Here is a 21,205-nt window from a genome sequence, read left to right on the forward strand (position 1 = left end):
CAATGCAGAGGGTAAGAGTGGAGCTGAGTCACTAAATTTTTTAGATTGAAAAAGACCAATTAAACACAAAAAAACCAACCAACCAACCAGTACCATCAGCCCCTGAGCTGGTGTCCAGTCCTTCTCCTGCTCCATGTGCATCTCCATAGCCAAAGCAGAAAAGCCTTGTCAGGAAAAAAACCACAATCACCACCCAGAACACAGAACAGGTGAGAAGACTCGTGATCTGTCCCAACCTTAATGACACTGTGATTCTCTGTGTTCTGTGACCACTTTTGAAGATTGACTTTTGGCCACACCCACTGGGATAAGTGCCGGTGCTGCCAATTCCAAATTCACTCATTATGCACCAAAATGAGCAGTTTCTCTCCAGAATAAGCAGAATTGCTTTGCACAAAAAGTGGTGGGTGGAGTGAATAAACAGGTGAGAGCAGGAGGGTTAACAAGACTCAGCCTTTTCTTTCCAGGTGAATTCCTTTCCCAATGTTTTGGTGATAGTCTAGAGACATTTTACTGCAAGATCCTGTGTGGAGAAAGCAGTGACTGGTTCCGTGGTGTCGTAGCCGCCTGGGTGTAACCCTTGCTCTGGCTGTGGAGCCCTGTGTGTTAAACCAAAACTGTTCCTGGCTGTTGGAGCCAACCTCGGGCTGGTCACAGCTTGTCCTTTGCAGATAACAACTCCTGGTCTGATCTGGATGTAGTGGCAGACAAGTGTAAGGCAAGGAAGATCCTCTTCCAGGACCAAGGCAGTGGTGCCATTAAGGGTGCACAAAGAATGGCTGTTACTTGGGGCTGAAGTAACCACAAATACGGGACATCCTGTGGTGATGCAGATCACAGGATTCATTAAACTTTGCCCACAATATAGACATTGTTGCAAAGGGGAGGTGCAGGATTGTGGCACTATGGATTTCAGTTTCGTGGGCCAGTCCAGTGACAGAAAAGCAGTGGGAAATCTGACTGTTCTCAAAGGTAGTTCAATGGTAAATGGTTTTCTCATGTTTAAACTGAGTTTCTGGCACAGGTTGCCCAGAGAAGCTGTGGCTGCCTCATCCCTGGAGGTGTTCAAGGCCAGGCTGGAGCAATCTGGTGGAAGGTGACCCTGCCCATGGCAGGGATTGGAACAAGATGAGTTTTAAAGTCCAAGGCTTTAAGGCTCTCCAACCCAAACCATTCTGGGGTTCTCTGGATAGTTTACAGAACTACTTTATGCCTAGAAACATTATTTTCTGGTCATATAATGACTTTGTAGCCTGACTCTTAGACACAACTGCCAGATTATTTTGTTCCATTTCTCCAGAGAAGTGTCATGAGAATAAATGCAGTTTTACAGTTGATTTAGGTATTGCATAAAATTACAGATTTCAGTGATTCCCTGGATCAGCACATGACTCGACAGACAAACAGCACATTCTGCTCCCGCAGTGGGAAACCCAGAAGAGGAGGGTGGGGAAGATTTGTTTACTTGAACAGCAAACAGCTGAACTCTGTAGAAGGAGGTGCCAGCAGGTACCAGAAGTGTCTGGGGTGGCATGAAGCGATTACGGAGGTTCTCTGCTTCCCAGAGAAAAGTGAGCAAAGTGGGCTCAGTGATAGGCTGAGGGAGCTCAGCCTGGAGAGGAGGAGGCTCAGGGGGAACTTCTGGCTCTCCACAGCTTCATGACAGGAGGGGGCAGCCAGGGGGGATCGGGCTCTGCTCCCAGGGAACAGGGACAGGACAAGAGGAAACGGCCTCAAGTTGTTCAGGGGAGGTTCAGGTTGGATATTGGGGAAAATTTCTTCCCTGAAGGGGTGGTCAGGCCCTGGCACAGCCAGCCGGGGCAGTGGTGGATTCACCATCCCTGGAAATGTTCAAAAGACGTGGATGTGGCACCAGGGGGCATGGTTTAGTGGTGAACATGGCAGTGCTGGGGGAATGGTTGGACTCAAAGGTCTTTTCCAGCCTTGGTGATTCTGTGTCAGGTTCAAAGAAAAACATGAAGCCTTTTGCCTGCCTCTCCCTTTTCTGCTCGTCCAGCGTGGTTGGAATTCACAGGTAGCTGTGCAGGCCCATGTTCTTGCATCACTTGGCCCAGCACAGGAGGAGGTCACAGCAAGGGCTGTGCTACTGTTGAGACCCCATCCTCAAAGACTCAGTATCATACTGCCATCTTAAACTGTTCCTAGCCCTGAGGCCAGCTGGGAAGGAAGGCTCATCCGTGTGACTGACTCCTCCCACCCTCTAGATCAGTGTGGCAGTGTCCAAGGTGCCTGTTGGGAAGGTCCCCAGGAGTGCCCAGTGGTACCCAGAGGAGCTTTGGTTGGCTAAGGACAAGATGATGCCAGAGACCTTCCCCCTGCTCGGTGATCACAGGGTTGTGTGCTGGGGCACAGGGGGTCCCTGGCTGTGGTTAATTTAGCAGATGTAGGCAGGGAGGCCCTGGGGGAAGGTCACAGTGCCGAGAACATCCTGATGCTGTGTGGGCCCAGTTTGTGTTTTCTGCCCCAGCTGAGCCCTGTGTAGCTGGAGACACCACTGTGCTCCCTGGGACGTGCCTGCGCTGGGAGACAGGGGAGGTTTGGCTACAGAGGAAAGAACTCAGCTGGATGGGAAGGAATTCAGTGAGGTACGTGGTAAACCTGGTGTGAAAAATGCCAGCTAGGACTTTCAAGAGATAGTTTTGAGATAATTTGTTCCAAAAAATACCAACTACTCCCATTCTTCAAGTTGTATTAGAATTCTGGTCTCCCAAGAGGGCTTCTCCTCCTCTGCACTCAGAGAACGTGCCGCGGGCTTGCATCACCCCTGAGCGTCACTGCAGCTCTGGCTTTAACTGCCAGATTTGTTTCTCATTTCTGTCCGCTGCAGGTTGGAATGTTGCAGTGCTGCTGACATTTGTTTTACCAGCATCATGTTCTGTAGGTGAAGATTTTCACCATAGATCAAAAGGGTGTATGTATTTTCCTCTCAAATATTTTGCTCAGGGTTTCATCCTATTTCTGGTACATAATTTTCATGCATATGAGTTCTCCTGTCTAACTAATTTTAAAAGTGGAGTACAAACACAGGCATCATCACCAAAGAAAGGGACAGGACAGACATCTGAATGGAAGAGGAAGTAGTGGAATCTGCTGAGCTGGAAGGGACCCACAGGGATCATCGAGTCCAACCCCTGGCCCTGCACAGACCCCAACAGTCCCACCCTGGGCATCCCTGGCAGCGCTGTCCAAATGCTCCTGGAGCTCTGGCAGCCTCGGGGCCGTGCCCATTCCCTGGGGAGCCTGGGCAGTGCCCAGCACCCTCTGGAGGAAGAGCCTGACGGCTTTTTGGGTGAAAGTGTCTGAAGAGTGATCATAGCCAAGACCACAGCTCTAACTACAGGAATACACTCTTTCATATAAATATGGGAAAGACATAATACTGTAGTATAGTTGTGCTGCCATAGTCCAAGGTGAGAAGAAACTTTTAAGGTTTTGCCCAGAAATAGGCCAGAACATGAAGTCAGCATTCGGAGAGCCTCAGGGGATTGTGTCCAGGGGTTGTGGAAATGCTCGTGGAAGATGATTTTTGTGCGTGTCTTTCTGAAAGCTGTATGAATATTCCTTGGTAAAGTACACAGCACCACAGCTGAAGCATGGACCAGCCTGGTTCTGACTGAGGAATCTCCTGAGCATATAGGAACAGTCGGATCTAAACAACGACCTTGAACATGACAGAGCTCAGGCTGTGAGGAATAGCAGCACGGAAGGAGGGTCATGTTTCATACTTCCACTGGGGACTACTTGAAAGTAAACTGTCCAAAACAGCAGGAAGAAACCCCTAAATCAGGCACTCGCTGGAATAATGCTGAAACCTGGCGTGTTTTGCCATATTGCATCTCTTGCTGCTCTCTGTCTCCCGGCTGATCAAGCCCCCCCTTCTCTCTAAAATGAGTTACTGGCCACCAAGCTGTGTTAGTCAGTGTGTGTGAGTCTGCACTGGGTCTCTTAAGTAATTACTATGGAATGGCTCAGGTTGTATTTTGGATTTGGGCTGTGAGGTCCATACCAAAATGTTGATTTTGGAACTTCTCTGCCCCTCCTCAGCAGAAACGTGACCATGGAGGGATGCGAGAGTGGTTTATTTGGGACTGGATGGGAGAGGAAACCAAACACTGCAATTTAGAGCTATGTAGCTCCGCCTTGGTGACTAAGCTGGGCTTTGTCAGCCCTGGAGCTGGGACTGGGACACTCCAGTGCACCACCGGCCAGTTCACCCAGTTTCACTTACACAGTTTTGAAACTCCAGAAACTGAGACTGGTGTGAAAGGATCACCCTGTGTGCAGGGTCTATAAATATGCATTTAAAGTGTCTGAATTACCTTGTTGTACAACAGAGTCAGGCTCCAGGCACAGGGAGAGGTGTGTGATGAGTGCAACAGATGGAGGCTGGAAAGATCAAGGTCCTGCCCAGCCTCCTGGAGCAGCGAGGTGCCTGTCACTGCCTCCTTGTGTGTCTGGACTTCATTTCCTCACCTTGAAAGGGGAATGCAGAGATGTTACCAGGCAGAATTAGACCTCTCCCAAACCCTTTCTCTCCTCTCCTGCAGTCAGTGGATGATGAGTCCCCTCCTGCCTCGTGAAGAAGTATCAAGAAACCTGATCTCACTGTGACTTTCTTAGAGCAGGAAAATCTGGCAGCCCCGTCTCCTGCTCTCCCTGGTTACACAGTGATGCTGCATTGCCCCTGGAGAGGGAAGATGCTGGATGGCAGGAGGAATTACTGCAGCTGTTATTCCAAGCCCCTTCCCCTGGTCTGTGCCAGTTAAATTACCCAGGTGCCAAGAGGGTGCAAAAAGGGGCAAGATTTCAGAGCAACACAGAGTGGGATAACACTCTTAAAATATTTTTATAGGGATATTATTCTGCACTTCATTGAATGGTTTGAATTGGAAGAGACCTTAAAGCTCATCTCACTCCACCCCACTGCCATGGGCAGGGACACCTTCCACTAGCCCAGGTTGCTCCAAGCCCCGTCCAACCTGGTCTTGGTAGGAAATGTTTGATATTAAGCAGATGTGAAGCTGGAGCAGGACACGCGCTGCTGGTGCGGTGGCAGGACGTGCACCTGCTCTAAGTGACCCTGCCTTGACAGGGAGGTTGGACTGGATGATCTCCAGAGGTCCCTTCCAACTCCAGCCATTCTATGATTGTCTGTGTTTCTGTGAGCTCGTTTGAGGCGTTTTTCAAATGAACATCCCATGGGCCTATTTCAGTGGGACACAAGGGACACACGCTCACCTTCGCGGGGAGCCGTCTTGCCACTTCCAGTGAGCTTGTGCAGCAGCAGAGCTCGGCAGAGAGCTGGGAGTTTGGGAGAGGTACATGCTCTCCACACCCTCTGTCCTTTCATCTGAGCTCCTCTCCCTCCTCCTTGATTCCAAACGCTCTCTTGAACCAGTGTGCGTTACACAAGCTCTGTGCCGCCCTTCCACAGCTCAAACAGGCTTATGAGCAAACAACAAAAATCCTGTTGTGCTGCCCAAGTGTGTCCTCCCTTTCATGGCATGAGCTGCTCCATGGCCTTTAAATCATCTCCCTGTGTCACAGCCACACACGCTTTCTGGAATTTAGGCTTTGCAAAGTGCTATCAGTGCCTCCAACATCCCACTCAGAGCCCACCAGGCCTCAGAAGCTTGGGAGGGATTTTCTCTTCTCCCACTTTCTATTTTTTTTCATTTTTTTTTTTCCTGCCCAAATCCCAAGACCAATCCCAAACCCAATTTGGCAGCCCAAATCCCAAGCTGAAAGTGAATCGCTGCTGCTGGCTGCCCTCCAGCATTCTTCTTGGAGCGAGTCAGGATCTGGAATGTCAGAATGTCAGAAGGCAGCGGCGGGAGGGACGGGAGAAGCCTGTGCGTGGGTAAGGGCGCCGGGGCGGGGGGAGGAGGGAGGAGGAGGTGGAGGAGGAGGATGGAACAAAACCCAACTTCAGCTGGACTGCCCCTTTCCAAACCAGCATTTGTTCCTGATTTATGCTTTTGTGTTTCACTTGAAACGTGCGGCTCTGTGCAGCAAGGGCAGAGCTCGCGGCCGCGCTCCGGAGTAAATCAGGGTTTGCTTTTGCTTTCCTTTTTTTTAGCTTTTTTTGGCAAAAGCTTCGTGTCTAGATAAACCCAGCCAGTTTCCAGCTCTCTCCTTGAGCTGAGAGTTTCTCCCTCCTGCAGTTCTGGGGAGAGGTTGATCCCTCTGGGCCTGTGGCACACTCTGGACGAGGGGAAATGCCCTTTTGCGGAGAAGTCGGGACGGGGCCCAGGCGGTGAGGCTGGCACAGAGCAGCGCCCGGCACTGGAGCACAGCAAGTCCTTGACACCTTCTCTGCTTCTGCTTGGACAAGAAACATTGTGGAGCCTCAGCTTTTTCTGTAGCAGATTAATGCCTAAAATTATACACCTTAAACAGCAGGGTTTAATTACCAGAGCTGTGAATAGTTTAATTAGTTTGTTCTGACCTTGGAAGGAAGACCTGCCCAGCGCCGTAGAGCGACAGGAGAGCAAGACTGGTGTTGCTTCTCACAGACACGCAGCCCGCGAGGCCATGTCGTCCCTGTACACCAGGAGTAAGGAATACACTCGCAGCAGGAAGGCTCAGTCAGACTCTCCCCCGTCCTCTCCTTCCCCGATCGCAAAGACACTCAGAGTAAGCAGCTTTTTCCTTTCTGTATTACCTGCTCAGCACATGCTCTGAGCAGAGCCCGGTGGTGGCGGTTTGTTGTCTTACCCTGTGGAGACCTGTGGCTGTGGTTTCCTGTGGAAAGAGGATGGTTTAAATAAAACTTGGGATGGTGCCTCTGCAGCAACAGGTTTTAAGCAGCTGCCAGAGTCCCTGCACTGGGATTAGCTGTGTTAGTGGTGTAGGGAATTGCTGGGATGGTAGTTTCCCCCTGTTCTGGAACGTGGCTCTCCTGGTAGGCTGTTGCTGGGTGAAAACCTCCCTGGTGAAAACAAGGCAGAACCTGACCAGCTTGTTAAACTGCACTTTTTCCAAAAACACTTTGATATCGCTGCTGAAACAAGGTTTGTGTTCAACTTTCACCCCTAGGGCTGAGCTGGCCTGTGCTGTAGTTGAATAATTTCAACACCACAAAAAAATTGAAGAAAACCACCTGTAGCAGGAGGCAAGGTAGTTACCTATACTCCCCAAACTAGAGCTGCTATCCTCGTCTCCCAAGGTGTTGGAAAGTTGGGAATGCTTCCCAGCAGTATTGCTGAGAGCTCCAGAGTCATGGGAGAAGCTGTCACAAACCCTCTGGGTCCGTATCATTGTACAGGCAGCCTCTCTACCATCAAGAAATATTATCATGCTGGAGTCAAAGCCTGGAGGAATTAGTTTTTAACAGCCAGGCTAATTTTAGATGGGAGCATTAAATTAATTCCAGCACTGGTATTTGCTCAAATCAGATGTGCATTGTCTGCTCTGTTGGAAGGGACAGATCTTGGTCTGGAAAAAGTATTGCCCACAATATTTGAGTTTTAACCCACTGCTGTGGCATTCATGGAAGCAGTTCCTGACCTCGGAAACTTCAGCCTTGAGGCTTCTGTGGCTGCTGGTTGCCCTGGGCTGTTAACTGTAATCAGGAGCAGGTGTTTTCTTCCCTCTGCAGCTGGAGTGTCTTTGGGATGGTTCAAATAATCTAAAACTATCCCCTGTGGTCTTAGGTGGGCTTCCCTCATCGGTTTAACCACTGCGCTTACCGTTCCTCGCTAAAGGGCTGCAGTATTGATCACCAACCTGGTAACAGGTGGGGACCCATTCCAGTGTGCTGGAAATGGTTTCATTTCTTTCAAACCCCAAGTTTTTAAGGTCAGACATGTTCAGACTGACTCTTTTCTCCCTCTTATGCATCTGGGCATACGAGCGAGTGACAAACATCTCACAAGAGCCCTGAGCAGTGCCTGGAGCAGACTGACAGGAGAGGCTGGTTCATCTGTCCAGAGCTATGGGGGGAACTGCAGACTCCTGGGGGTCCATGGGTGTTGGAGAAGGTGGTGGGAGCTCTCAGGTGGGTAGAGGTGGTGCTGGTTTCTCTGTCCATCACCACAATGAGATTTGCAGGCTCATGGGGAGCTGTGGGTATTGGAGAAGGTGATGGGAGTTCTCAGGTGGTTACAGAAAGGTGCCAGGTGGGAATGAGAGGGCCTGGAGAAGAGCCTCTTATGGCCGTGAGGTTTTGATGAAAACCAGCACCTGAGCATGGAAATCCTTGCAGTGGTGAGGCAGTGCCAGCTGTGACTCCACAGCATCGGCAGGGAGAAACCATATGGGGAATGCAGCAGCATCGACTCTGTCAGTGTAGGAAACAGCCCTGGTGCTATCTGGGTTATGGAAATAGCCCATGCCTTAAAAGGCTAATTAGGGAAGGATTGACTTCAGGCTAAAACAAGGATCTGAGTTAACTCTTTCTCCAAGACAATATAATTTTGCCACGAGCAAGAGAAATAACGGAGTTTGGTTTACTCTGGGTTTGTCCCATGTGTTTATTCCTCCCCACCCACTCCCCCATGCCCACAGTAACAGGCCTGTGCCACAAGGAGCCACCCTTCATAAACGGGTAGGAATGTGATACCTTGGAACCTTTTATCTTTCCATCCAGTCCATTGATACCAGCAGAGCTGTGGGCTCTAAACGTTCTCAGCTGAGCAGGGGTGTGAGCACACACGAGCAGGCAGGAGCCTCACACATGGTGTACACAGGGAGAAAACTCTTGGAGAACCAGGCAGAGCAAAGGAGGTTTGACTTGTCGAGGTATCAGTGCCAAACAGCTGCATTAAATGTCATTTGCCAAGCAGTTTCCTGTGGCATTCTGTCTGCACTTGCACTGCTGCTTGGAATACTCCTCCTTAGGAGTTAGGATAGTATTGCCTGGGGTTTTTCTTCCTTTAATTGATGGGAACTCCTCAAATGCACAGCTAAGGAAGGCGGGGGGGGGGCACTTTGCAGTAAATTCATGCAATCCATAGGAGGGGGAATATCCTCCCTGGAGCTTATGGTGACAGTGGGGTTGGTCCCTGTGCTGGGTCAGCACCATCCCATAGCCCTGGGACCTCCACAAACTAAAATACCCAAATCCTGTTAAATCCCCCAGGGTAAATGTTGCTTTAATGAAGATGTTCCTCAAAAGAGGAAACTCAAACCCCTTTGAAATCAATTCAGACCATCCAGTTATTTGGCACAAGCTTCAGGTGTTTGGCAGTGGGTACCTTTTCATCATGTTTTGCACCATAGTGATTTAGCTTGAGGTTTCTCCTGAAAAAAATAATATTCATTTCCAAGGATGTAATAGGCATCCAGTGGCATGAAACGTGTTGTGTGCATTTAAGCAAATAAATGACAGGATTGGAAGGGTGAGAGTGAAGCCAAGGACTGAAATTTTTTTTTTTTTTTTAATTTTGTTTTTATTCCTACTGCTGCTAGGCCAGTCATTTTTTCATAGGATGTACCATGTAGTTTGTGATTACGCTTATTCATCTGTTTGTTGTGGTACTTTGTAACCCTTGTGCTTCTCCACGGGATATTGGTTAGGTGGGAAAACAAAAGTTAAGGAGAATGCATGCTCCCAGCTTACTGCAGAGATTCCAGTTGCAGCTTTTCTGTTGTTTCCCACCTCTTTGTCAAACCTTCCCCTTTTTTATAAACTGCTCCTTCTTGATTTGTTAGCTGATATTTTTTGCTGTAAAAAAGACCATCAAAAAATTGTCGTTGATGTGTGTGGGCTGCTGGTTCAGTAGTGGCTGCATCTGTGTGGCTGCCATCACTTAGAATCTCAGAGTGGTTTGGACTGGAAGAAATCGTAAAGCTTATCTCACTCCACCCCTTGCCACAGGCAGGAACACCTTCCACTAGCCCAGGTTGCTCCAAGTCCCAGCCGACCTGGCCTTGGACACTTCCAGGGATCCAGGGGCAGCCACAGCTTCTCTGGGCCACCTGTGCCAGGGCTTCCCCACCCCTCAGCCAAAAATTCCTTCCCAATATCCCATCTATCCCTGCCCTCCAGCAGTGGGAAGCCATTCCCCCTTGTCCTGTCCCTTCTTCCCTTGTCCCCAGTCCCTCTCCAGCTCTCTTGGAGCCCCTTTAGGCCCTGGAAGGGGCTCTGAGCTCTCCCTGGAGCCTCCTCTTCTCCAGGTGAGCACCCCCAGCTCTCCCAGCCTGGCTCCAGAGCAGAGGGGCTCCAGAGCCCTTGGAGCATCTCCGTGGCCTCCCCTGGACTCGCTGCAGCAGCTCCAGGTCCTTCTTGTGCTGGAACCCAGGGCTGGAGGCAGCTCTGCAGGTGGGGGCTCAGCTGAGCGGGGCACAGGGGCAGAATCCCCCCCTGCCCTGCTGCCCACGCTGGGGGCTCAGCCCAGCACACGGGGGGGTTCTGGGCTGCCAGAGCACGTGGCCGGGGCACGCTGAGCTTCTCATCCACCAGCACCCCCACATCCTTCTCTCCAGGGCTGCTCTCAGTCCATTCTCTACCCAGCCCAGTTGTGAAGTAGCCACTTGATAGTTGTTACTCACTCCTCAAGAGATTCTGTATAATTCTCATTGTTCTGTCCATGCTCATGGTTTCGCTGCAAGGCTCTTTCCCTCTGATGTTAGATCGCTCCCTCATTAAGCTGCCTTCAGAGCACGTAACCTGAGCTTTCCAGCTGAATTTTTATCAGGAAGGGCTCAGCAATAAAGCTCTAAGTGTACGCAGCAGTCTGCACTGATTTATTTTATTCTGCCGTTCATTGGAGCATCTGAAGGAGCCGTGCTGGGTGAAATATGGGATGCAGGAGCATCACCTTTTATGGGCCTTATGTTTTCACCAAGTCACTTGATAGTAATACTTGAGTATAAAAAGCAGCAGTTCCCAAATCACCATCTCTGTTAACGAGCCCCCACATGGAGCCCGTGGTGCTCTGAGCGGTGCTCTGAGCGCTGATTACCATGGCAGCAAATGCACCCAGGCTGGCTACGGTCGTGTGCACACATACGTGGGGACAGCAAAGCGAATCTTACAGCAGAAAGAAAAGCTAATGCACAGGAATGTGAGTGGCTGAGCTGCAGGTGCTCAGCATGCAAATCACACTAACAGGGTTGGTGTTAATGTATAAGTGATCACAGAATCACAGAATCCCAGAAGGGTTTGGTTGGAAGGGACCTTAAAGCTCATCTCATCCCACCCCCACCATGGGCAGGGACACCTTCCACTAGCCCAGGTTGTTCCAAGCCCTGTCCAACCTGGCCTTGGACACTTCCAGGGATGGGGCAGGAAGAATTTCTTCCTTATATCTGATCTAAATCTTTCCTCTCTTACTTTAAAACTGTCCCTGCACTTGTCCTGTTGCTTGCCGATGTAAAAAGTCAGTGTCCCAGAGTGCTGGGAGGTCATTAGAAATGCCTGATAGGATTACAGCCTTCCTTGAGTTTGGAATATAAATGTGTCAGATGATCAGTTTTTGCTCTGTGGTGTTTTTGCAGCAGGTTCCATTCATTCCAGATATTCCTTGGTCACAGCTTTATTCTCACATGGGGTTTTCCTCTATGAATCATTTAACTTGTTGTGCTGCCACTGCCAGTGTGTTAGAGAATAAAAAGCGTTATGAAAATATTTCTCCAGGAACCTTTATCTTCCTGTGTTTCCATTTAGTGGCTTGGACCCATTTGGTTGTGATAAAAGTGATGCTGCATAAATTGAAACAGGATCAAATAAGTTGTCTCATGACAGTTTCCATCTAATTTCTGGATTGCTGACTAGTTACACAGTGTTTGTGGAAATGATTCCCTTCTCTCCCAGCAGCCAACAAGAAATGTGGAATACTGAAACTTGAACTTTCAGGCAATTAACCGTCTGTGTTCTCCAGCACCCTGCTTTGTTTATCCCTGGTTATTCCTCAAGCATCATGTTTCTCAGATGGGTATTGGGATGAAATCCTTCTACATTGTTTGTCCTTGGGGTTTTTTTTGAGTTTTTCTCTGCACATGTCTATATCTGGAAGCATATCGGGAACTTCTGGTCATTCCCAGGGCACCACCCATGAGATGTTCCCTGCTGTGACTCAGTAGCCAGACGATGCTCCTGCATCTGGATGTATAAACAACACGGGTCAGGGCATGTGCTGTGACCTGTGGGGTGAATGGCTTCTGTTCCTGAGGCTGATGTTCCTTCAGCTCTCCTCCCTCCAGAGCAACAGAATTGATCCAAGCCAAAGCTGGAGCAGGGAGTCTGTTAACTATTAAAGGCTCTGAGTGGTCATGGATGATTTGGAGAGGATCTGATGTAACACTACGGCCTCATTTAAAGCTCCCGTTTGACCCTCAGCTGCCTGGTCAGAGGTGTTGCCTTTGGAGAAGCTGGGTAAGCATTTGGAGAGCAATCCCTTGGGATAGCTCAGCCTTGAAACCTCATTGCAGGAGGTCACAAGGTCAGGGGCAACTTTAGGTTCCACCAGAGCAGGGAATCAGCTGGGACTGTAAAAGGGGTGAAGGGAGGAGGAGAAAGAAGATACCCTTAATTTGGGTCAGTTCGTGGTACAGCCACAAAACCAGGGACAGAGAGGGGGGAAGTGCTGCAGGATGGGAATGAGCAGCCACAGGAGTGATGGGGAGAGTGGGAGGAACCTCTGGGAGCAGCAAACCACTTCAGCCTGCTGAGCTGGAAACCAGTGTCTGCTTCCCTGCAGGAGCCCATGAGAGTTCTGTTTTTCATAAAATAAACACAAGCCCATCAAAAATAGGGCTGGAAGAGAGACAGAGCCTGGTTCATCCATTTCCCTGTGTACTGGCAGCTCTACTTGGGCTATTCATGGGAGGTGGTGCATAGAATCATAGGATCATGGAACCATTAAGGTTGGAAAAGCCCTCTAAGATCACTGAGTCCAAACATTAACCCAGCACTGCTGGGTGGAGATCATTCTCTTCTCCCAGGTAACAAGCAACAGGACAAGAGGAAATGGCCTCAAGTTGCCCCAGGGAAGGCTCAGGTTGGGTACTGGGGAAAACTTCTTCCCTGAAAAGGTGGTCAGGCCCTGGCACAGCCACCCAGGGCAGAGGTGGAGTCACCATCCCTGGGAGTGTTTGAAACACATGTGGATGTGGCACCTGGGGGCATGAATTAGTGGTGAACATGGCAGTGCTGGGGGAATGGTTGGGCTTGATGGTCTTAGAGGGCTTTTCCAGTCTTCACAGTTCTGTGATTCCATGGTTCCAGTCTCACTGCCATGTGCTGCCTGTGCTCACAGTGCTGTTGTGGGAATGTGGCTGCTGGCTCAGGAGGTGTTCACTGGATTTTGGAGTGAACTTTATGCTGAAAAGTTGCCGGGTTGGCTGTTGGCAGCTCTCACCCTCACTGGTGGCTCAAGAGGTATTTAAGTCCCTGATGGAACACCTGAGAACATCCTGCCAGAGCTTTTGCAGGGCAGGGAAGGGGTTCCTGCAGACCTGTGGCATTCTCATCTGGAAGAAATTTAGGAGCAGAAATCTTTTCTTCTCATGTCACTTGGCCGCTCAGTTTTTATTTCCTCATGTCTGGAGAGTTTTGTCTAAGATCACGTCTCTTTGCAAAATTAAATTTTTCACCAATAAAATTTGATCCCTTAGAAAAGAAGGAAAAAAGAGCAACAAACCCTGGGTTTCAGAATTATGGCCTTTCTTAAATTAAAATACTCTCCAGCCTGATGTTTTACATGGCGAGTTTTATCCCCAAGAGACAATGGGAATAAACTGCAGCTGCTGGAAAGCCCATGGGCTGTGGGAGGGTTTTGAGCACTGAGCCACAGGCTGGCCATGGCACACATGGCACAGACCAGCATCTGACTGTAGCTTGTTTGGGATGGCAGGAGATGTGGCCATCAGTCCCTCACAGCCCTGGATATTTGTTTCTGATTAAATATGTGCTGTTTGTACTGAAAACGATGGGATCTGCTGCAGCCAGCTGCCAAAGCCACTATTCCATCTTGGAGAAGCTTTTAATATTATGCTTCAGTAATAGCAGTTTTTCTTAAGCAAAATTTATTGATTTATAGTTTGAGAAAACATATTTTGCATCAGGCTTTGGGGAGTTAGAGGTTACATGGAGGTGGTTTGGCTGCACTGGATTATTAATCATATCCATGGGATTTTGGAACCCTTGCATTTGCACAATTGCAGGCTCGAGCTGGAAGCAGCACATCGATCACACCGGTGGAGCTAATGGGATGCTACACAAACCACAGCTCTCAGGTCAGAGGAGCAGCGTTCTGAGGGAGGCAATGACCTCAAAATAACTCCCAAAAGCAGAGTTCAGCCAGACCTTTGAGTTCTGCACCCACTGAAAAACTAAACTTGATCCCAGCCATCCCTGACCGGAATGATAAATGCGGCTGGAGGGGAACACTGACCTGAATTGTACCCACTAGGGATGGTCTGAGGTGTCCCAGGCAGCCTCCTCCTGGCTTTTCTTCCTTCCAGCTTAGCTCTGGCTGCGCCGGCTCCTGGAGAATCCCAGCCCTCAGCAGCACCCTGCTCTGCCCTGGCATGGCCTCGCCTTGAGTCCGGGGGGCAGATCTGGGCACCTCAATATAAGAAGGATCTGAAGCTATTGGAGAGTGTCCAAAGGAGGGACACAGAAATAGGGAAGAGTCTGGAGGGGCCACACGGGGAGGCACTTGGTCTGTTCAGCCTGAAGGAGCCTGAGGTCAGACCCCGCCGGGGGCTGCAGCTCCTCATGGGGGGCAGCTCCGATCTCTGCTCTCTGTGGCAGGGACAGGAGCCAGTGTAACAGCTGGAGCTGGGCCAGGGCAGGGTCAGGCTGGAGATCAGGGAAAGATTCTTCCCCCAGAGGGTGCTGGGCACTGCCCAGGCTCCCCAGGGAATGAATGGGCACAGCCCCGAGGCTGCCAGAGCTCCAGGAGCGTTTGGCCAAGGCTCTCCAGGATGCCCAGGGTGGGATTGTTGGGGTGTCTGTGCAGGGCCACGAGGTGGGCTCGATCCTCATGGATCCCTTCCAGCTCGGGACATTCCATGCTCCTAAGAGGGAGAGGTTGTCCTTTGGAACACACGTCAGCCTGGCCCAACACTGGAGCTCATGTAGGAGCAGCCGAGCTACGTAACTGCAGGAACGTAGTGGCTTTTGCTTATAAAAGGGAAAGAACACCAAAACCAGATGGCTTTATTTTATATTTAATTTCTAAAATAAACATGGCTCATCAAGAGGATATTTGCCAGCACAAGAATAAAATTGAGGGGTTTCTAAAATGTCCCCTGTTCCTTAAAGGAGGGCAGAGCTGGAGCTGTGCCCATTGGTCTCATTACATGGTGGTTAATTAATCATAGGCATTGATCAGGATTTCTGAGACAAAATACACCAAAATAAATTCCTTGACAACTCCCTTAAAATAGTTTACACTGTCCTGAGATTGGCCAGTTGGAGATAAAGAAGCATAAAATGTTCCCAAAGCATCTGATTTTTTATCTTTTTTTTTTCTTTGTTTTTTTTTCTTTTTTCTTGAAAAAAATGTAAATAGTAGGGAATTGTGCCTTCACTGGCTCCAACCTCAGCCACAGAACGCAAGTGGAAGCAATTAGGGCAGTTTCTGCCTTGGCACGAGCAGCGGCCAATCCCCCTTTTGGCACTGCAGTTCAGGGCTGCATTTTATTGAAACCTTCCATGAGGAATTTGGTTTTAATTATTCATCACTGAGCTCCCAACAGCTGCAAAATTTTCTGAGTTTTTAAGGGAAGGCTCCTGCCCTTCACAGTCTGAGTATGTTTTTAAAATCAGCCCTGGATGGTATTCCTGGCACAAGGCAGCATCCCAGCACTCTGGGTGGGTGGAGCCAGTACCCAGCTATGCGTTTTCCCTGAGACTGACCAATGTCAGCACCCTGAGAATCTCTGGAAGTGTCCAAGGCCAGGTTGGGTGGGGCTTGGAGCAACCTGGGCTAGTGGAAGGTGTCCCTGCCCATGGTAGGGAATGGAACTGGATGAGCTTTTAAAGTCCCTTCCAACCCAAACCATCCTGTGATGCCACAGTTCTGTGGTGCTCTTTGCCCTTTTTCTTGGGTCCCATCTCAGATCCTGATGTTTTTCCAGCTCACCTGAGTTGGATCATCTCTGAGCTGGCAAAATGGGCTGAACCCCTTCAGTGTCCTCCACCACCCCAGCACTACCTGGACGTGCTGCCCACCGTGAGATGGACAGGAGGGAAGGTGATGGGATCCCTCTGGTGAGAGCTCCAAGAGTGGAGAATTACCAGAAGCTTGTGACTAAGGCTGCAAGTGCTCCGTACTTTTTAGTTTTCCTTTAGAAGTCACCCCCTTGGGTGTCTGGGCAGCAGTGCTGGGGCTCAGCTTGGCTGCTGTGCTAGATTCTGAATCAGGACAGCCGCCTCCAGCCCCGCATCTTCCCCCCAGCCCAACCCCTGCAGTGCTCTGACCCTGTTTAGATTGTGGAAGGATAATTTCACAACTTGATGCTTCCCTGGCTCTTGATGTTTCTAGTTGAATTTTGATCCCAGGGGAAATAAAGGAATCTGGGCAAAACTGCAGTGCTGCTCCACATTTGCCACGGAAATAAAAAAGCCTTGAGTGCGTTTGTTGATGATGACTGGAGTGGATACAGCCGTTTTCTCAGCACCCCCTTTCAAACCCTAAAAGTTTCCTTCAGGAAAGTCAGGAAGGAAAAGACCCTTCTTGCACCAGCTCAGCCAAGTGCACGTGTGATGCCTCAGCTCTTCATTCCCTCTGTTCATTCCCAACTTCTCTTCCTGGCAATGAAGGAAGGAGAGTTTTGTCCTTCACCTTCTCATTCTGACCTTGGAATTTCCAGCTCTGGGATGGCATCTCTGAGCAAACAACCTCCTTTGTCACTTCCATGGGCAGTGCAGGGAGCCAGCCAATGCTGCTGGAATTCCAGTGAATGTTTCGTGGCTGTTTGAGAGGACAGGGCAGTGCGGGCAGGGCCAGCGGGGGCTGCGCTGATGGAGCAGCTGGAAGCACATGGAGAGGGTTCCAAATGTGCCGTGGTCACAGGGCAGAACTGAGCTGGAAGGAAGCTGTTTTCTGCTGAAACTACATCTCCAGTGTGACGTCCCAGTGGCCTCTGAAGATGTTTGTCTCTCTTGGAACAAATGGCAGGGATGTCTCAGTTAAGCACCTACTCCAGTGCTTCATAGAATGGTGGAATCACGGAGTCACTAAGGTTGGAAAAGCCCTCTAAGATCATTGAGTCCAACCACTGCCCCATCACTGCCATGTTCACCACTAACCCATGTCCCCTGGTGCCACATCCACATGTTTTTTAAACACTTCCAGGGATGGTGACTCCACCACTGCCCTGGGCAGCTGTGCCAGGGCCTGACCACCCCTTCAGGGAAGAAATTTTCCCCAATATCCAACCTGAACCTCCCCTGGCACAACTTGAGGCCATTTCCTCTCCTCCTGTTCCTGTTCCCTGAGAGCAGAGCCCAACACCCCCTGGCTGCCCCCTCCTGTCAGGGAGTTGTACAGAGCCACAAGGTCCCCCCTGAGCTCCTTTTCTCCAGGCTGAGCCCCCCCCAGCTCCCTCAGCTGCTCCTTGTGCTCCAGACTCTTCCCCAGCTTCATTGTTCTTCTCTTAGAGGGCTTTTCCAACCTTAATGGTGCTGTGATTCTGTGATTCCAGGTTACTGCAGGGTGGCTCTGCTCAATGCTGGCAGCAGCAGGAATGATGGAGATCCTCCCCTCTCATCTGGCACTTTGCTTCTCTGTAGACACACAGAGACAGTCACCGTCTGAACCAATCCATCTCAGCATCCATCTGTTGGAAAGTTGTAAATATAATAAGCCTGGGGGATTTCCCCCTTTTTTGCTGTGTATGTTTAAAGTGATTCCTTTCTTACTCCACCCTTCCTTTGTGGAAGCATGCCCCTGGTCTCTCTTCATGTGGAAATTCTCATTTCTTTGAAGGAAAAACAAGGACAGTAGTGCTTTTTCCTCTTGCTGCAAGTGCCCAGGCTGGCTCGGGGACCTGCCTGGGTTCATTGCCTGGTTCCCATGTCACCTTGCCCAGCCACGTGGTGTTTCCCAGCACTGTTCAAATCCATTAGCAAGTGCATTTGCTGAAGTAAATTCAGGCTTGCTAAGGAGTGGATTACTTGCCCAGATGTTTGTCATCATAGCAAAAATCGTCACTGAAGGGGATTAGCATAAAGTGCACAAATAACTTTCAACAAGAGCCTTGTTAATCACTGTAATTCCCTTCTCTGGCTCTTCAGGGGAGCTTGGGTCATTGGGCCAGGATTCAAAAGGAGCTGTCAGGCTGCGGAGAGGTTTAAGAAACAAATGTTGAAAGCTCATCTAACAAAGCACTGTGGAGAGATCAGCGTGTGTGTGGCTGAAAACGGGAAATCCTTTGTAGTATCCCAGAATCCCAGACTGGTTTGGGTGGGAAGGGACCATCAAAGCTCATCCAATCCCACCCCTGCCACGGACAGGGACACCTTCCACTAGCCCAGGTTGCTCCAAGCCTCATCCAACCTGGCCTTGAACATTTCCAGGCATGGGGCAGCCACAGCTTCTCTGGGCACCCTGTGCCAGGGCCTCCCCACCTTCACAGGGAAGAATTTCTCCCCAATATCCCATCTATCCCTGCTTTCTGGCAGAGGGAAGCCATTCCCTCTTGTCTCGTCACTCCATCCCTTGTCTAAAGTCCCTCTCCAGCTCTCCTGGAACCCTTTTAGGCACTGGAAGGCTCCAAGGTTTCTCCAGAACCTTCTCTTCTCCAGGTGAACACCCCCAGCTCTCCCAGCCTGGCTCCAGAGCAGAGGGGCTCCAGAGCCCTCGGAGCAGCTCTGTGGCCTCCCCTGGACTCACTCCAGCAGCTCCAGGTCCTTCTTGTGCTGGAACCCAGGGCTGGAGGCAGCTCTGCAGGTGGGGTCTCAGCTGAGCGGGGCACAGGGGCAGGATCTGCCCTGCCCTGCATGAGCCCAGGATGTGCTTGGATTTGTGGTCTGTCTTTCTAACAACAGCCCTGTGCCAGAGACCAGCTGTACAGAAAGTGTCCCAACCTGCTGCCTTCAGGTTTCATACAGAGCATGGCCCAAGCCACAGCTGTTTGGACAAGAGGGCTGTGTCCCTGTCATGACATCAGGCAGTTGCTGGGCATTGAGTCGCATGAAATGCTTCCCAGACAGCGTCCAACATGGCTTGTGGAGGTGCAGCAGGGCTTAGCCATGGTAGAAATGCATCTGCTGTCTTCCTTGGGAGGTTTCTCTCTTGTAAGATGAAAAGAGAAGAGAGATTTTATTAGAGCAAGTAAAATAATACCAGGGTGGACCCACTGCCATGGCTCGGCGCCCATGCCTGCACCAGGATGGCCTCCTGGAGCTTTGGTTGGCACTAGACCTGCCCAAGAGCCTGGCTGAGGGTGGCCCTGTGGGCACAGCTGGAGGGAGAATGTGCTAATTCACAGCAGGGTTTGTTTGTCCTTTTGATCCCTGCACGCAGCAGCTTTGTCTGAGCGTGTGGTCCATCCGCGGGGCTCCACGTGCCGGGTCCCGTCGGTTCATTTATCTGGTGCTGGTCAGCTCACAGCACAGCATGTCAGAGGCTGTGCTGCAGAGCCCACGCACTGCAGACTCCCTGGGGACCCTCCCATCCTGAATCAGGATGCAAGATGAGGGTCACATTAGGGCAGGATGAATTAAAATCTCAGTAGCCAGGTGCAGGTAATAGGTGGCCGTGTCCTGGCAAGCAGCAGGCAGGGCTGGGCACAGGGCGGGATGCTCTGGGACCTGCCCCTGTGCTCCTCAGGCTTTGAGTGGAGAGGTGGCTGGGTCACTTGTCCACCCTCCTCCTCCGTGTAATGGGTGACATAACTCCTCTCTCCATGGGGTACCCCCAGATCCCTGCCCAGGAGCAGGGGCATTGTCTGGGTGCCAGGCTGGAGCAGGAGGTCTGAAGTGCCAGACAGGCAGCAGATCTGCCTCCCAGCAAGGCGTTAGCACTGGATTTACTGGTGTAGCTGACAGCACAAGCAGCTCGATCATGTCTGGGCACTAAAAACCTGACCCCTCATCTGCTCTGTGATGTCCTTTGTGTTGACTCTATTAAAAAGAGCATGAGGAATTGGCTGGAAGTGCCTGTGGGAGGTTTGTGCTCACTCAGAACAATGATGCTATTGATAAACCAGCAGAGGAATATTGGGCTCAACTTCCAGTTCAAGGGACCGTAAAGAGTTGGAAAGTACCTGGAATTTGAGTAAATGTCTGTCAGACAGAAACCTTGTGGAGGAGGTGACTGTCAGTGTGGCATGTCCTGGGGGACAGTGCTGCTGTCACCACTGGATTTATGCAATTGTAGGAAGGAACTGTTCGATCCAGAAAACTTTATTGAAATGGTGGTTTACCACATCCAGCCTCTGTAGAATATTCATAGAATCATGGAATTATTAAGTTGGAAAAGCCCTCTAAGATCATTGAGCCCAAACATTCCCCCAGCATTGCCATGTTCACCACTAACCCATGTCCCCTGGTTATTACATCTACACATTTTCGAACATTTCTGGGATGGTGACTACACCACTGCTCTGGGCAGCTCTGCCAGGGCCTGACCACCCTTTAAAGAAGAAATTTTCCCCAGTATCCAACCTGAGCCTCCCCTGGCCCAGCCTGAGGCCGTTCCCTCTCCTCCTGTCCCTGTTCCCTGGCAGCAGAGCCACAAGGTCCCCCCTGAGCCTCCTTTTCTCCAGGCTGGATCCCCCCAGCTCCCTCAGCTGCTCCTTGTGCTCCAGACTCTTCCCCAGCTTCATTGTCCTTCTCTGGACATGCTCCAGCCTTTCAATGCCCAAAGGCAGCGTGAGGACAGCACAGTAGAGGTTTGGATGTTGATGGGGAAAGAAGAACCCAACACAGGCTTCATCCACCCTGGTGTAAGGGTCTTCTCCCTCCCTCCTGCAGCTGCTGTTGTGTCTCTCTGTGCCATGGTGAAGCTTTTCTCCTTGGGGAGGTACTTGCTCATGGAGAGAAGAGTGTGATTTTCTCAAGTTTAGCACAACCACTGGGAGATCCCTGTGTCTGTTATTCTCCCTCACCCACATCACACACAGCACAGTGATCGAAGTCAGGAAGAATAACTTCACTGGAAAAGGGGAACAATAGATTAGTTTGGATTCCAGGGAAGGAATTTCAATTCTGGAAATGAGGATTTGAACAGCAAGGTTCAGGATTTCTTAGGTGGGCAAAATAAATGCTTTGGAGGAGCTGAAG

The 21,205-nt window shown here is 50.4% G+C and overlaps 1 protein-coding gene across 9 annotated transcripts in view; it reads left to right on the forward strand.

The window, feature by feature from the left end:
- Nucleotides 1-21,205, forward strand: part of PPP1R12B (protein phosphatase 1 regulatory subunit 12B) — a 130,365-nt gene that overhangs the window by 92,539 nt on the left and 16,621 nt on the right. Inside the window, exon 1 of one of the 9 annotated variants that reach the window (XM_032132795.1) lies at nt 5,982-6,657. The exons of the other annotated variants lie outside the window; for them this stretch is intronic. Coding sequence (XP_031988686.1) covers nt 6,556-6,657 — 102 coding nt within the window. The 5' untranslated portion in view covers nt 5,982-6,555. Of the gene's footprint in view, nt 1-5,981; nt 6,658-21,205 lie in introns of those variants that run through there. 9 annotated transcript variants of the gene reach the window in all.

Source organism: Corvus moneduloides, chromosome 24, assembly GCF_009650955.1.
Source record: "Corvus moneduloides isolate bCorMon1 chromosome 24, bCorMon1.pri, whole genome shotgun sequence".
NCBI classification, from domain to species: domain Eukaryota; kingdom Metazoa; phylum Chordata; class Aves; order Passeriformes; family Corvidae; genus Corvus; species Corvus moneduloides.